Here is a 15,563-nt window from a genome sequence, read left to right as displayed (position 1 = left end):
ACTTGAACCTAGGTTATGGAAAAAGGTCTCTTCTGTAAGAAAGAGTTGAGGAGAGGAAAGGAAGGTTTTTAAGAGCAGGCCACTAATGTCTGTCTTCTCTTTATTTGTGAAAAATGGTCTGCCCCAGAAAGTATGCAGACTTAAGAAGAGCTATTTGAATTAGTATATAATGCAAATACTACATCCCTAAGCCAAACCGCCAATTTATATGGGGAGCAACAAGCTGCTCCTAGCTGTATGCTATACTGAATCCACACTGACTGCACCATTAGATTCCCAAAGACAAAAAGATTAATTAGCCATGTTAGCTCTAAGTTGTTCACTATCATATCTTTATGAGATGTGCTCTCTTGGATATGTAATAAAGAAGCTCTAGTTCCCCTCCAAAATTTGTTTGCAACAGTTTAACAGACAATTACTTTAAATGTCTAACCACCAGTCCTCCCCCGATTACAGTAAATGTCTAATAATCACTTTTCACTTCGGAACTGGAGGACTTATGTTAAGCAACCCTTTGGCAATCAAATGAGCTTCAGCAAGCATAATCACATAGGTACAAAGTAAACATGCCTGCTAGACATGAGACAGTTCTAACCAATGTTTATGAGTTTCAGTTAGACAGTAGTTAATGCTTACAAAGGTAGAAGTCTTCAGGGAATAATTACCTGTGTTGCTATAAACTCTTCAGAGGATCCTATATAATCCTTATAGACAAAGTAATAATCTATCAGAGGCACTCAGGCAGAAATTGAACAGTTGAGAGAGTACAGATCAAACTCAGGAGACCTTCCAATTGAACGTGTTACTAAAAACAACAGGGCATTTTGTCTTCAGACATGGCATCACTGCAGCAAAGCATTTCCCAATGACACAGACCCATATCTGCACAAGAACACAGTTCAGGCAGGATTCAAGCATCTAGGTCCTAGCATAGGAGCAAAAGAAAAAGTATGCGTAATATCCTCACATTTTTATCTACGAAGCTGTCCTTGGTATTTAACATGCCCAGATTGATGACATCTTGACAAGAGTGAACATCTGGTTCCTTGGAGATCTTAACACACCCTGACTGCATTCAGCTTTTCACAGAGTATGACAGTATCTGTAGGTGGAGCACTACCTTCCATCTGGCAGCAGCCTGTATATCAGCTCAGAGTGCTAAAGATGCAGGCCTAAAGCCTCCTCAGCCCAAAGAGATTAAAACCAACACCGCTTATCACTCTTTTGGGTACCTTAACAACCAGCTGACAGAGTATCAAATCCAACGTACTCACTTCTGCCTGATAAAGCTGTAGTGCAGAAAACCCCTGAAGATCCCATGGCCTTGCAAAAGGCAAGACATTCAGGTGCTAGTTCCTGTTGCAAGGACTGTTTCTGCAGTGACTGCTTCAGGCAAATCTCAGAGAAGAGCTTTGTCAGATAATTCTCTTCAAGAACTCACATTTGGAAAGAATGAACTGTGATAAAAGCTGCTTTGCAGCCACAACAGTGGGTTATAACATCTTTAGACTAAAACTCCTAAGCATCTGATTTGTCAAAACTAGTGCAGAGTGTCTGCTTAGATATGGATTGTTCTTAGTAACGCTCGTATCTGCAATCCAGAATGGCAAGAAGGAGGATACGGGGAACTGCAAGCTGGTCAGATTCACTCCAGTACCTGGGAAAATTATGACGCAAACCTTCCTGGAAGCCATTTCCAGATAAAGAATAAGAGAGTAGTTCTCAGTAGACAACGTGGACTTGGCAAGGACAAATTATGTCTGACCAACACGTTTGCCTTCTGTGATGAGATGGCTGTCTCTGCAGACACAGAGACAGCAGCGGACACTGAATAACATTATTAAAACAAGGCTTCTGGCACAGTTTCCCCATAGTATCTTTGCAGCCAAACTAGGCAGATGTGGTCTGAATGACTGGATGAGTTCCTGGTGGACAGTAAGTTGAACAGGCTAAGCAGGCTTCCGAGCACAAGAAAGATATCAAAATGCTAGACTGAGTCCAGTTGGAGGAACATCATGATCCATCCAACAGATGCACGACAAAAATCCAAGATACCTTGGGTAGTTCAGCCTTACATGAAGGCTAAAGGGAGATCTTATTGCTGTCTGAAACAACCTAACCAGAAGACAGAGAAGATTATATCAGATTCAAGTTGAAGGTACAGTGAGAGGACAAGAGGCAACACAGAAAGAATATTGCATTTGCATAAAAAAAAATTTTTTTTAACCATAAGTCATCAACAAATGGAACTGACGTATTTCCATCTTCGTGGATATTAAAACCAGAATGGCATAGTCTCTGAGCAATCTGTTCTAACCAGACCTGCTTTGAGCAAGGGATTGCTCTAGGTGACTTCCAGAGATTTTTCTTGTCAACCTGTAAGTTTCTGTGATTCTGTGGTATTACACTGGGTAGCCACAGTAACTACTGAGACAGAGAAAGAGAAAAGATCCAAGAGAATTCCATTCTTCAGAAGAAAGCCTGTATAATTACTCCAGGAGGAAGTCTTATGAATAGCAGGCTTGGATTCCCCTACAATTTTGACATAGAATCTACATACTCAGCAAAGCTTTAAGAAGATATTTACATCGAACAGAAAAAAAAAAATACTCTGGCTTTAGAAACACTAATTATACCACCAGGATGAAGAGCGGAGATAGTATACCATTCATATGAGAAGTCTCTAATGTCAAACATCATATCAAAAGTCAAAAATAATGCTTATGAAAACTGCAGCAAGACTTAGTTCCGTCCTCTCTAGTCAAGGAAGGGAAGCTGTCACAGCTGGCTAATACCACAAGTATCTTTTTATCAACAAACGAGAATATTTGTGCCTATTATGTCTTTTACACATTTAGGAAAGTAGGAAGGAGGCATAAACGATACAACCCAATAAATGCTATTCCAAATCTTGCATACACAATATTACGCACATTGTGATGGCGAGATGCACACAAACTAAAAGCCTGACTAGTTACGAAATGCTAAATACCTTAACTAATAGCTTTAGATCACATAGTTGAGAACTGCAGAAAGGTCAGTCTTCTCACAAGTCTATTCTTACATGAGTAATAATACATTTTCATCCAGTGATGGACAGTGGGAGCTGTCAGTAAAGCATTTGCCTAAATTCAAACTTAAGTACACCTTGAAAACAGACAAACCAAGAATAACCCAAAGAATTTCTAAAGCTGTACAAGTCAATCTAAACTGAGGAGGAAAAAAAAGAACACATTGTTAAGCATGTGGCACAAAACAACTAGCCCTTTTAGCTGTTTCATATTTCAAGACAGAACATCCTATTTGTGATATTGAAACATGCTCACTGAACTCCATCTAGTGGTCACATAACTTTCAGCTTTCACGAGGTGAAGCGATTACTCTGGGTTCTTAAATAACTGACAACCACAACAGAAATCCATTACTATTAGAGCGCTACAGAACAAGCCACTAATTGTAGAATATTATTTTCAGAAACACTAATGAAACCATGCCAGAATGAATAACGATCAACAGAACAGTAGACTAGGAAAAAGGGAAACATTAAAAACCCAGTTTTCTAGCAACCTTTCTGTGTCCAATAAAGAGCAGCAGAAACTTCAGGGCTCATACAATCCTTTTTGGCTTTTAATTCCCCTGTGGACGTTATTCAGATTCAGGTTTTACTCCTTCCCTTTGTTCCTAGTTCTGTCAGGAACAAGTTCCAACTTTCCCTCCAGCAGACCATTAGCTGCCAAAATATTATGCTGGAAGTCTTGTCTCTTGAACTTTACCAGGAAGACTGTATACAGCAGGATTTGCCCCCTCCCCACCCCATTAGAAACCTCATAAATCCTCACTGAATTATGCCATACACTCTGCTTGGGAAGAAATTAACCTATAACATTATTGGTCCATCTAAGACCATAGAGAATACCAGGCAAGTAACTACAAGACGGTAACAAGCCTGGCAAGTAAGAATCCCAAGACAATTTCTAAAGGAAACTAGAATAGCATGCTTCAAATAATTATGATGTGCATCATCTCTTCATTAACCTGAATGCTCTTTTTAAACTCACTGACGTTTCAGCAGGCCCAACACGAATTTAAAATCCCTCTTGGACTAGCAAACGGTAAGAGTGAAGCCTCCTTGAACATTCTTAAAGGCAAACATACTACTATGATTTTCAGCTAAACTACCTAAGCCAGATGATATTACACTGCATGGGTATTACTGCCAGTGCAACTTGGTGCAAATATGCCTGGGAGAAAAGAGGTCTGAAATACCGCTTGCCATCATCATTGCTGTAGGGCAAGCGAGGCACAGGCTAGATGAGGTGACTTTCAGTCTTAACTTCACAAAGCTTCAGTTCAGAATTATTCTACTGCCTGCTGTAGTCACTTACAGCCATGCCTACAAACAAGCCTAGAAACGCACCTAGTGAAGTGCAAGCAGATTCTCTGCCAGCATCAGCACCCCAGTGAAGAATACTGCTTCTGAAACCAAAGGATATAAGGACCATTACACAACATTAAATAAAGAGCATGAAATAGCACCGGCAATGCCATCGAACTGGAAAATGGGTGAGTACCTTTTCAACATCTTGAAAACAAAGCCTCTTTTCTCTATGTTAATACCCACAATGCTAGCTAGCATTTCCATTTGACTTCAGATTTCTTCACAAACCTGCTAAAATGAGACCAAGAGCTATCTTACTAAGCTTTGCCTCTCCCACTGAAAACACCCAGTTCCATCTATGGAGCTTCTATTGTCCTTCTTTGTGTATGTTTCAGTACTCCCTTCAATATATGAAGGGCAGCTGTGCCTCAGGTAACCAATAAGATAGCAAGCTCTTATCTCTTATTGTCAAAACATTGTACAAAGGCAGTGGAGTCTCTGGACTTCCAAGTTGAAACCATATTGTCTACAAACTCACATACATTGAAGTCTCCTGAAATCAAGCACATTGCAATTTTTGTGTTATCATGAGTGAAAAGTATGACATCCTGCACCGATGTAACCAGATATTCAAATATTTTCTCTACTTAAAATTACTCAAGTATTATCCATTTTCAGTATAATGCATAGTCACTCTTTGTTTGGGGATTATGTAAAAATAAACCCCTATCTTACAAATGAATTCACCAAATTCACCCTCCTTCCCATCCACAGAGTATCTGGTAGTACTAAAAGCAGTTCAGTCTGCCAAACCTAGATCAGTATCAGTCAACACACTTTCTCTTTTTAAGTCAATAGCTACACCAGAGTATCAAAAAGCACTCAGAAGCACAAAAAGAAGCAACTAAGGATTCTTTATTTACACATATGGATCTCTATTTCAAGCTTCTCTGTTTTCTAGCAGCTCTGCATCAGCATTAGTCCTCAGCTTTGGTGGTTTGGAGTTGTTTTGACGTGCTGTGTTTGAGTTCGGAGAAAGGCTGTGTTTTTTAAAAGAGTATTTTGGTTACTTAGTTAATTTAGTGAGGTCACTTGATATTCCCACTGCTTCTTTGTAGAAGAAACTGCAAAAAGATTTCAACTTGTAACTCTAATTCAAACTGCAACATTGTTTACCAATAAACTCATTTATCACTTAAAATTTCAAAAATGTTTAGGAGTGAGGTATCATTTTGAAAAGTGGACGGTTTTGTTGATTTTAGTGCCCCATAATTTTTAATGTCTAGTATTATTTCCTAGAATCGTTACTAGAAGAAACTTTTCCAGAGTACTACAAAACCAATTAAGAGAAAAAAAGCCAGTTTAGCCAGTCTAAACATTTACAACATGGCATTGACAACACGGTGCGTAAGGAGGCCTACCTTACATTTAAACCCTCAACAGAAATCCTGTGCATCAGAATTTTCAGACAATGTTCAGCCTTAACTGATTTATTTCTTCCTCTTCGTTGTCTGAAGATCGAAAGGAGATCCAGAACTTTCATGTTCTTTAACACAACAGTTCCAGGAGCTGAATAACAAATTTCCTTATTAAAGAAATTCTAGCTTGCCATCTAATAGGAATGGGCCTTTTTATTCAGAGGGCTCCAAACCAAAGCTTGGCCCAGGCCCAGAGCCTTAGGCCTTTTAGGGAATGTTAGGAATGGTTGGACTCGATGATCCAATGGGTCCTTTCCAACCTTGTGATTCTGTGATTCTGTGAACTACAATTCCTTGATTTACACTGACACCACCAAGTACTCCAGTCTGAATCAGTCTGTGATCTGCTTGCTTCCTCAGCACACAGAGCTAAGATTACCTTGTTCTTAAAAAGCAAACTAACATGTCGCAAAACAAGTGCACAGAAGAGTCCAGTTCTGGGCTCCCTAGCACAAGAGAGCCATGGACTTACTGGACAGAGCCCAGCAAAGGACAACAAGGATGGTGAAGGGTCTGGCCCATCTCTCCTATAAGGAGAGGCTGAAAGAGCTGGGACTGTTCAGCCTAGAAAAGAGAAGGCTCGGAGAAGCCCCCTTTTAGTCTCAGTCAGCCTGTGATTGTGTAAGAACACCATGCCACCACTTTGCACCACATCCCTTGGAGACATCTTTCCTGATGCCTTTTTTTTTCTTTTTTATTCTAGATATTCACCTGTAGTCCCAAGACAACACTACTACCTTAAATGGAGCACTAGTCACAGAACGGAGTTGTTACTTTCACCACTCTGAGATCCAGAAAAAGTTTTCAACAAAGGCTCTTGATTGTTTCTTTTTCATTTTACCTCTCACTTGAGCTGCCTGAATCTCCAAACCAGGCAGCAATCTCTGGACACAGTAGGAGAATGCAGAAGGAAGTATCTGGATTCCCTGTTCCTCCTCTCATATCTGATTCACTGGGAACAGATGAGGAGATGACAAAGTGTTCTAGCAGATGCAGTAATTCATACTTACGCCAGCAAAGAATCCCATCCCTACCCCTGCAGTCAGATTAAGGTTTTTATTTTCCTAATGCTTCTGCAGCCAAGCTGCCATTTCTCTCAACCAGGAACAATGGAGTGTCGCAGAAGACAACCTCAGCTACAGATACTGGAGTTCTCTGACCAAACCACTGTACCCCAGAACAGTTTTTTTCATAAAATGCCCTTCAGAGCTTCTGCTCAATCTTCTGAAGACCTTAGACATTCAGTAAGGTCTTCTCCATACCATAGACCATTGTACCAGTGCTTAGCACAAGAAATCTTGTATATAACATTAACCAGGTTGGTTTTTAAGGCCTCCTAGACTGGTATTTCACAGTTTGATGTTGTTTTGTTTTGATTGTTTGGGTTTTTTGTGTTTTTTTTTTTTTTTTTTAATATTACAGGAAGTCTCTGTTTGGAGATAACACATGCTCACTTTCATCATTACAAGAAGAACTTTAAGGACCTTTCTAGGAAAAAAAAAAAAATCCTATAGCTTTCTCCTGATGCAATACCTACCACTATTTCAGATATTATTAAATTTAAGATACTAAGTACATCAGTGCCTCTGGACTAAGACAGAATGTAAGGCTCTTTTCACAAACCTATCTATCCTCTAAATTAAGGTCTAAAATAAGTTACATGCCCTGAATTATTGGAGCATCTTCTCAGTTTTTAGCCGTAAGTTATTTCAAAAATATTTCAATGAGAAAGCCATTGTGAAACTCGTGCAACTTTATGCCTTTTCTGCCTTGCATAATTAATGCTTTTCATGAACACATACAGCCTAAGGGGAGCAAGGGAGAATGAATTCGCCTTCACGCTCTTCCAAATGAAGGAGTTTTGCCTTCCATACCTAAGTCAGGTGAAGTACTGAGAACATTCAATCTCAAAATCAAAAATAAACACTAGCTAAGGAAGGAAATTTAACATACTTTTTTAATGTATACTATTTTTTAAGGTCACTAGGCAAGTTGTTTAACCACCATCAGAAATTTCAGGTCTAAATAACAGCTTCCTGAGCACCAGCACTGAAGATACTACATCTTTTCTTTAAATCTATAAAGACCTACTGGCACCAAATTACATCAAACAGTTGCAGAAATTCTTAAATAAAAGCAACATCAGCAATATATTTCTGAGAAAGACACAGTCATGCTTCTTGCTATCTGGAAAACTGAACTCCCCTTATTTGCTTTGATGACTTGTCAGTAATTTTTCCTTACCATTTTCAAAGCAAATGTATTAATTTTGCAGAATCTTAAAGCTTCCTCAAAAACACAAATATCTGATTAAACCGTGAAATTCACAAAGTGTTGAGCTCACATGTACATGCATATGTCTGATAGTTACCTCATCTTAGGCAGACCCTACCTGCATACAAGTGACTGCTACGTTCAATAACCATACATGCTTAAAAGTAACTTGAACATCTACACCCATGCAACAGAACAAACAGTTGACATTAAAGGTCTAGTTTTCAAAATAAGCAATTGCAGATCCTTTTGAAACATTTGCATAGACACACAATGCAGCACAACCAAATGACTTTAAATGGGATATATGGTTTTAAGTTTAATGCACAAGACTGTCAATATGGGGAAAAAATAATTACAGAGTTGTGAATTCCCAAGTTTAAGTGTAATGAGTTCTGCTTCCATTAAAGATTCAAATATGTATCCTGATTTGAGTTTTGAAGGGCATAAGTAGGAGGGAGAGAGGAAAGAGAAGTTGTGCTGTAGTATTTGGCGCTTCATGAGAGCTGCTGCCACCATAGACTGAAATCCCAATCCAGTATCACCCTACATCCGACATTTGCTGTATTAGCAACAACTACTTTTAAAGCGTTTAGTCTTCTACTTTAAACATAATTAAACTCTTTTAGTGGGATAGGAAAAGTCTTAGAAAATAATAAAGAAATAAGGTGCAGCTAACAAGAACGGTCTAATGTTGTTGAATAATTAAAACATATTTTTGTTCACACAGAAATTCAGCTGTCCTGTAATTTTCCCCTCACATTCCCTCTCTAAATAAGCAGTTTACTGACATTTAAAATTCAAATAAGTTTAATGGTATTTATTAACTGAAACTTCAGTACTATAGCCTCTGAAACTTCAAAGCTACAGAAAAGTCTATCATACCCAGTAAGTCTTCTCTTAGCAGCACCAGACTTGCCAGAAATAACACAGTTTTCTTACTGGTCTTTCATATCCAATCAAAAAGGTTTTTACATGCACTTTGCTGAAATAAAATTAGCACCTTTATCAAAGATCTCACCCTGCCAAATTTTATTTCCTTTAGGAAATGTAAGCATTACACACCACAAAGTAAAATAACTTCATCAGGGTTGAGTATCAGGTTTCCCCACACCAAGTAAAGGAAAAGTTCAACAGTTCAGAGACTGACGGAACAAGTAATACCGTTTGCAGCAAGTTCTTCCAAGCTAAGATGTGTCAGGATGACGTTGATTGTCACCAACAATGTTTCCTTTAAAATCTTGAGTGTCAGTTTCCATCTCCCTTCTTTTATTCATTCATTCACAATTATTTGCTTCTTGCAAATTCCTCACGTATACAATTTCACATTCCTTAACAGAAAGCACATGCCTCATCCATGTTTTCAGCTTTTCTGTACCCAGCATCCCAGTCTTCACTCATCCTTTAACTTTTAATCACTTTGTAATTTCTGCTTTCCTAAAACAAGCCATCAACTATCTTTCTGTACAAACACTGCAACTGAAATCTCGCAGTTCATGAGGCTCCAAATACTCCATTCACCATGTACAGAGAAGCCGCTTTAAGAAAAGCATGCAAGAAAAGCATTCTGTACACAGGGCACATGAAAGGATACAGAGATCAGAAAGGCAAATACCAAACCAAAATGCATACTATATAATCCTCCCAGTATTCTTGGAAAAACACTATGTTAAAAACATTGTGATAATATAGCATAGAGTGCACCTATCGGTCGTTTTTATGGAGTTGGAATTCACAGAAAGCAGAGATCAGGAATCATGTTAAAATCAAATAAGTGTCCCTTAAAAAAAATAAAAATCAGCAAGTTTGAGATCAAAGATGCATTAGGAGATCCAATCACTGTCTTTATGATATACTGATTTTCCTCCACAGCTGAGAAGCTGTTATTTCAGCAATAGTTTAGAAATTAAGAGCTCTACCATGTACCTTAAGTTAACACATAAAGCTCGAGACTATACCAAGATATGATTTCCGCCTTCAAATGCTCAATCAAAAAGGAGAACTGCACAGAACAATCTGGGAATCACTCAGATTTCATCCTGCTTTCCTACATCTCCAGTTTCTTCTGTACAATATTAATTTCGACATAGAGGAAAACCTTTGCTGCATTTTTTGGTATATTTAAACATTTTCATTATCTACATACTTGGCAAGGGCATTTTATTGATAGCCAGGCAAAAGCAGATCAAATCTGGTATGCCAAACATTCTCTTAAGTGCTTATTATCCTTAAGTGTCAGCTTAATTTAATATAGGATACAATGCATTGTTTTGTCACTGAAATAGTTTATTATCAACATATCATTGAACAAGACACCACACATCCCTCCAGCAGTACTGCTGATCTGTATACAGTGTGCTTTGGGTAACTCCTCACCACTTAAAGAGACCACTTCCAATTACGCATAACACTAAAATTGCACTGAAAACTGCTCTTAGTAAGATAGCTGTTTGAAGAGACAGACTTGTCATCCCCATAGCCTTCCTCCTTAGACATAAACATATCTGGGTGGCCAGAAGCATCACATTAAGTCACATGCATAGTGTGAAGTCAAAACAACATCAACAATGCACAAGAACATACATATCAAGGACACTCATGTCAGGGAGAAAACAGCAAAAACTGAACCCAAATCATCAAGACATATATTATGTGCCTTATACCACAGTGAAAAGCTGATTGCCAAATAAGAAGCTTTCAGTTCAGCCAATTAAACTGTACTTGCTGGTTCATTACACCAAATGTAACAGAAAGAACGTATGAGATGTTGAATGATGACAAGATAGCTTGGTTCATTCTGTAATGAAAACTAGCTTGGCTAACCACATCTACTTAATGTTTTACTACTCTGCCAAGCTATTTAATCTGTCAATTGGCTGAAAATCTGACTTTTAGTTAGTGCCAATGAAGAGCAATCTGAAAATTTAAGATATACCATGCTATCCTACTGACATGCTGTATTCAGTCCTCACTCACCAGTGTGATCCTAAGAATACTTAAAGCAGAAAAGCATATTTTAGAAATGTGATCTAATAACCCTCATGGAAAACATTTGTTAGTTTTTAAGCCTACCAATACATTGTTGATTGTAAAAATGGATGGCACTGTTTAACAGTAGCCACAACAACCTAGAGAATCTACACAACCTCAGAGGTCACTTTTACCTGCTACTGCAAGTAATGACTGGATGATTTGCATCACTGCTCAGGACATTCTGCTGCAGAGATGTACAGTCAGAAGCAATATTTGGTTGTTCATATCCGGGCCATCACCCACCAAGAACTGCTAGTTTTAATTCATTCTTTCACATCTGCAGGTTCTACACTGCAAACCTAGCCAAGGGAAAACAGCTTTGGTATTTTTTCAGTATTGGGAAAGTTCAGTATTTGTTCGTGAACAAGTGATGACAGCAAGATCACTTCAGTTACCAAGGCTGAATGATTTTTTAAGCAAGATATTTCGCTGACAATCCAGTTCAAAAAATCCTGGCAGGGTGCTCTATCAAAGAGCTTTGAGAGGCAGCTTAGGAAAGAAAGTGGGTCTTTTCCTTAAAGCCACACATCTGAAGAGAGAATTCCACAGCTACTGGTAAGAATCCTATGTTCACCAGGTTAGCCCAAGAGATTTTTCAGATAATAAAGCCCAGAAACTCAAAAAAAAAATAAACCAACAAAACCCCACAAAACAAAAAACAACAAGAAAAGAAACACATCAACCTGTAAATATTTTTAAGAAGTCTTTTGTATCAAAAGAAATACTATGCTAACAAACTTCTCCTTTTTCAAAAAAAAAAGGAAAAAAAAAAGTATGATTTCATCCCAAATATCACAATGCTCAACAAAAAGACTTAAGAGTACATTCAAAGGAGGAAGAAAAAGTAAAAAGGTAAAACTGCAATTATTAGCCTTTTATTACATGACTTTAAAAGGCGTGTAAACAGGAACATAGGTGTTCAGTGATAAAATGAACAGCATTTATGACAGTAGGAAAGACTTAATGGCAGGAATAAAACATGCCTGAAACAAGAAGGTGAACTTCAGCACAAGACTATGGGAGAGAGATGAAGATTTTGCTCCATGCATCAAGGTAACATAAAAGGATGACACCCTTGACACGAATGTTAAGTCACCAGAAATGTTAAGTCACTATTTTTATATTCTAAAAAAGTGATAGAAGACCTTATCAAGAATTAGATCAAGCCAATATGCCGCTTCACATCATCATTTCTTTTACCTCCATAAAATTCTGCAGAACATGCTGTTTTGGCAAAAATACTTGTAATAACAGTGAATAACATAATATTACATATTTGGTCACCTGAATGAATTCAAGAAATACATATTTTCCAACTCATCTCAGCAACACCAGTCACAAGTGAATTAAGAAAAAAACTTCTAAAAGTGGACCATGGGGAGGGCAGGGTTAGCATTTACTGCAAAAGAAACATTTGTGTCATGAAACTGCCTAAATCCCTTTCATAGGATCACAGAATGCTTTGGGTTGGAAGGGACCTTTACAGGTCATCTAGTCCAGCCTTCCAGCAGAAGCAGGGATGCGTTTAACTATATGAGGTTGCTCAGAGCCCCATCCAAGCCGACTTTGGATGTCTCCAGGGATGGGGCCTTCCCTGGTTCTCTGGGCAACCTGTTCCACTGTTTCCACCACTGTCATTGTAAAAAATTTCTTCCTTATATCCTTTCTAAACCCACCCTTCCTTAGTTTAAAACTGTTATTCCCTATTCTGTCATGTTCCCTCAAAAAGAAGAATATTTACATATCTGTATATATAAAAATATATATCCTTCTTCCACTCTCCCAAGAAAAGACTTGATCCCTGGAGAAGTGTTAATATGTACTGGATGTTTATTATGCATATACATGCTGACGTCTTCAGGTGGGTTGGTGGATCTTGAACTTCGCATATTAGGTCTTCTATTGTATATTTTATGACCCACGGTTAAAAAAAACCCCAAAACAGTAATTTAATTTTACAGCCACAGTTTTATTAAAGACAGTCATTTGTCTTTTAATTAAATCTACAGCATTAGTACACAGAGTTATGGCAAGACAAATAGTGGTCTGACAAGCAGTTTAAAAAAATTAGACAAGACCACACATAGCAAGAATGAAAAACAAGTGACAGATAAGCTTCCAGCATGAGGAACCCAAACACTGAAAACTCTCTGCTTACACAGGGTTAAGTGCTTACTGAAACATTCCCCTCTGAGATAACAAAAACACAGGGGAAATAAATGCATGCCATGAAGGAGCCAGAGGAGAGAAGCTCCCAAAAAACCTCGCTGAGGCCGTGTAAGATGTTGTCACCTGAGCACAGCCAGGCCAAAACCGCCTGCCTCCCTCCTCCTCGGTGCTAGCTGCCTCCGCTCACCACCGAACACCTTCACGCAAATCCAATGTCAGCAGTTTAAATTAAATTAACACGCCCAATTGTGAACTGTCAGGAACAGCCACGGTGAGCTCGCACGGGACAGGCAGCAGGGACAAGCAGCACATTAAAACACTCCCGCTGCACCGCCAGCACTCAGCTCCCAGCCTACACCCCGCACGCAGCAGAAAAACTCCGTGTTTTAGTTGTAAAGCCTACAGACAGCCTACGGATGAAAAACCGCAGTGGAAGGCGCTTCGGTCTAACGGGGCCCCGCGCCAGCTGCTCCCGCTCCGCAGGTGGAGGCGAGACCCTGCACGCAGCGCGCCGCCTGCCCCGAGCCCGGCAGCGCCAAGGCCGCCGCTCGGCCCGCGGAGCCCCGGCCCGGGGGGGCAGCCGAGCCTGGAGCCGCGCACGCAGCGCAACTCCCCCCGGCAACGGGCCGCGAGCCCCGCACGGCGCAATGAGACCCCCCCCACACACACACCCCTCCCCGCGACCTCCGCCAGGTGGAGTGAGACCCACCCCATACACACGGACACTTCGCGCGAGCTCCGCGAGGCGCAGCAAGTTTCTCCGCGGCCCCGGGAGCTCCGCCAGGTGCAGCGAGACCCCTCCCCGCCAGCGCAGCGAGATCCCCGCCTCCATGAGCCCCGCAAGGAACAACGAGATGCCCCCCCCCCACCCCCGCTCCTGCCCGGGAGCTCCGCCAGGTGGAGAGAGACACCCCCCCCACCCCCTTCCCCCGTCCCTCTTCCCCGCGCGCTCCGGGAGGCGCAGCGAGATCCCCTTCCATCCCCGCGCGCGCAGCGAGCCCCGCGAGCTTCCCTGCTGCCCTCCCCCCCGCCACTCTCCGCGAGGCGCAACGAGTTTCACCTTCCCCGCGCGCGCAGCGAGACAACACCCCCCCGTCCTTCTCCTCAGGAGCTCCGCGAGGCGCAGAGACACCCCCCCGCCCCGTTCCTCCCGGGGAGCTCCGTGAGGCGCAGCGAGTTCCTCCCCGCGCGGTCCGCGAGACGCAATGAGACACCCCCCTCCACCCCTGTCCCTGCGCGCTCCGCCAAGCGCAGAGAGACCCTACCCCTACTCCCAACCCCCGAGCTCCGCGGTGCGCAACGAGACACCCCCCCCCTCCCCCGCTGCGCGCACAGCGATGCGGGTAAAGGGCTCCATCCCCCCCGCCAGGCCCCGCCGCCCTCACACCGCCCTGACAGCCGGGGCGGATCAAAGCGCCCGTCTCCTCCTCCTGCTGCGGGGTCACCGCCTGCCCACACTCACCAGCAGGACGGAGCCGCGCACCACCTCGGAGACGCTCTGCCGCAGCTCCGCCGCCGTGCCGGGCTTGCTCAGCGCCCGCGTGAACTTGCGAGTCTCCGGAGCTCCCAGGGCCATGGCTGCCCCGCCTCAGGCGGTGCCGGGGGGTGGCGGGCAGGGAGCGCGCCCCGCCGCCGGCCCCTCCCCCGCCGCGCCCCCTACTCCAAAACACGGCGGCACGCGAGAGTGCGAGGGGAGGGGGGAGAGAGCGGGGCGCCGCCGACGGAGGCCGATTGGCGGCGGCCGCCAGCGGGGCGGAGGGGCAGAGCCGCGCGCGCCGCACGCCGAGGCCCCGCCCCCACCTGTTCCCGCGGCACCTCCTCCGATTGGGCGACCCGTTACCTGCCCGGCCGCGCTCCCCCACCCTCATTGGCTCCGCGGGGGAGCCCAGGCCCGGGCGGGGGGCGGGGCCGGAAGTTCCCGCCCTCGCGGCGCGAGACACGCCCTCTGCGGGGTGGGAGCGAGGGGAGAGTCCTGGGCTGGGGCTCGGTCCTGGTCTTGCATCTCGGAGCCCCTGCATCCCAGTCCTTCTGCGTCCCAGAGCTCCTGCATCCCAATGCTCCTACGGTCCTGCTTCCTAACGCCCCTGCGTCCTCGTTTTCCTGCCTCCTAGAGCTCCTGTATCCCAGCGCTCCTGCTTCCCAATGCTTCTGCGTCCTACTTCTGCATCCCTGCGCTCCTGCCTCAGTGCTCCTGCATCCTAGAGCTCCTGTGTCGCAGCGCTCCTGCGTCC

The 15,563-nt window shown here is 42.7% G+C and overlaps 1 protein-coding gene across 5 annotated transcripts in view; it reads right to left on the bottom strand.

Annotated features, from left to right (window-relative positions):
• DOCK9 (dedicator of cytokinesis 9) overlaps positions 1 to 15,055 on the bottom strand; it is a 131,222-nt gene extending 116,167 nt beyond the window's left edge. For all 5 annotated transcript variants that reach the window (XM_054060794.1, XM_054060834.1, XM_054060861.1 and 2 more), the window contains exon 1: positions 14,795 to 15,055. In XM_054060794.1, coding sequence (XP_053916769.1) covers positions 14,795 to 14,908 — 114 coding nt within the window. In that variant the 5' untranslated portion in view covers positions 14,909 to 15,055. The remainder of the gene's footprint in view (positions 1 to 14,794) is intronic.
• Between the last annotated feature and the right edge of the window lie 508 nt (positions 15,056 to 15,563).

Source organism: Cuculus canorus, chromosome 1 (assembly GCF_017976375.1).
Source record: "Cuculus canorus isolate bCucCan1 chromosome 1, bCucCan1.pri, whole genome shotgun sequence".
In the NCBI taxonomy this organism is placed as follows: Eukaryota; Metazoa; Chordata; class Aves; order Cuculiformes; family Cuculidae; genus Cuculus; species Cuculus canorus.
This window is presented reverse-complemented; position numbering and strand designations above follow the sequence as displayed.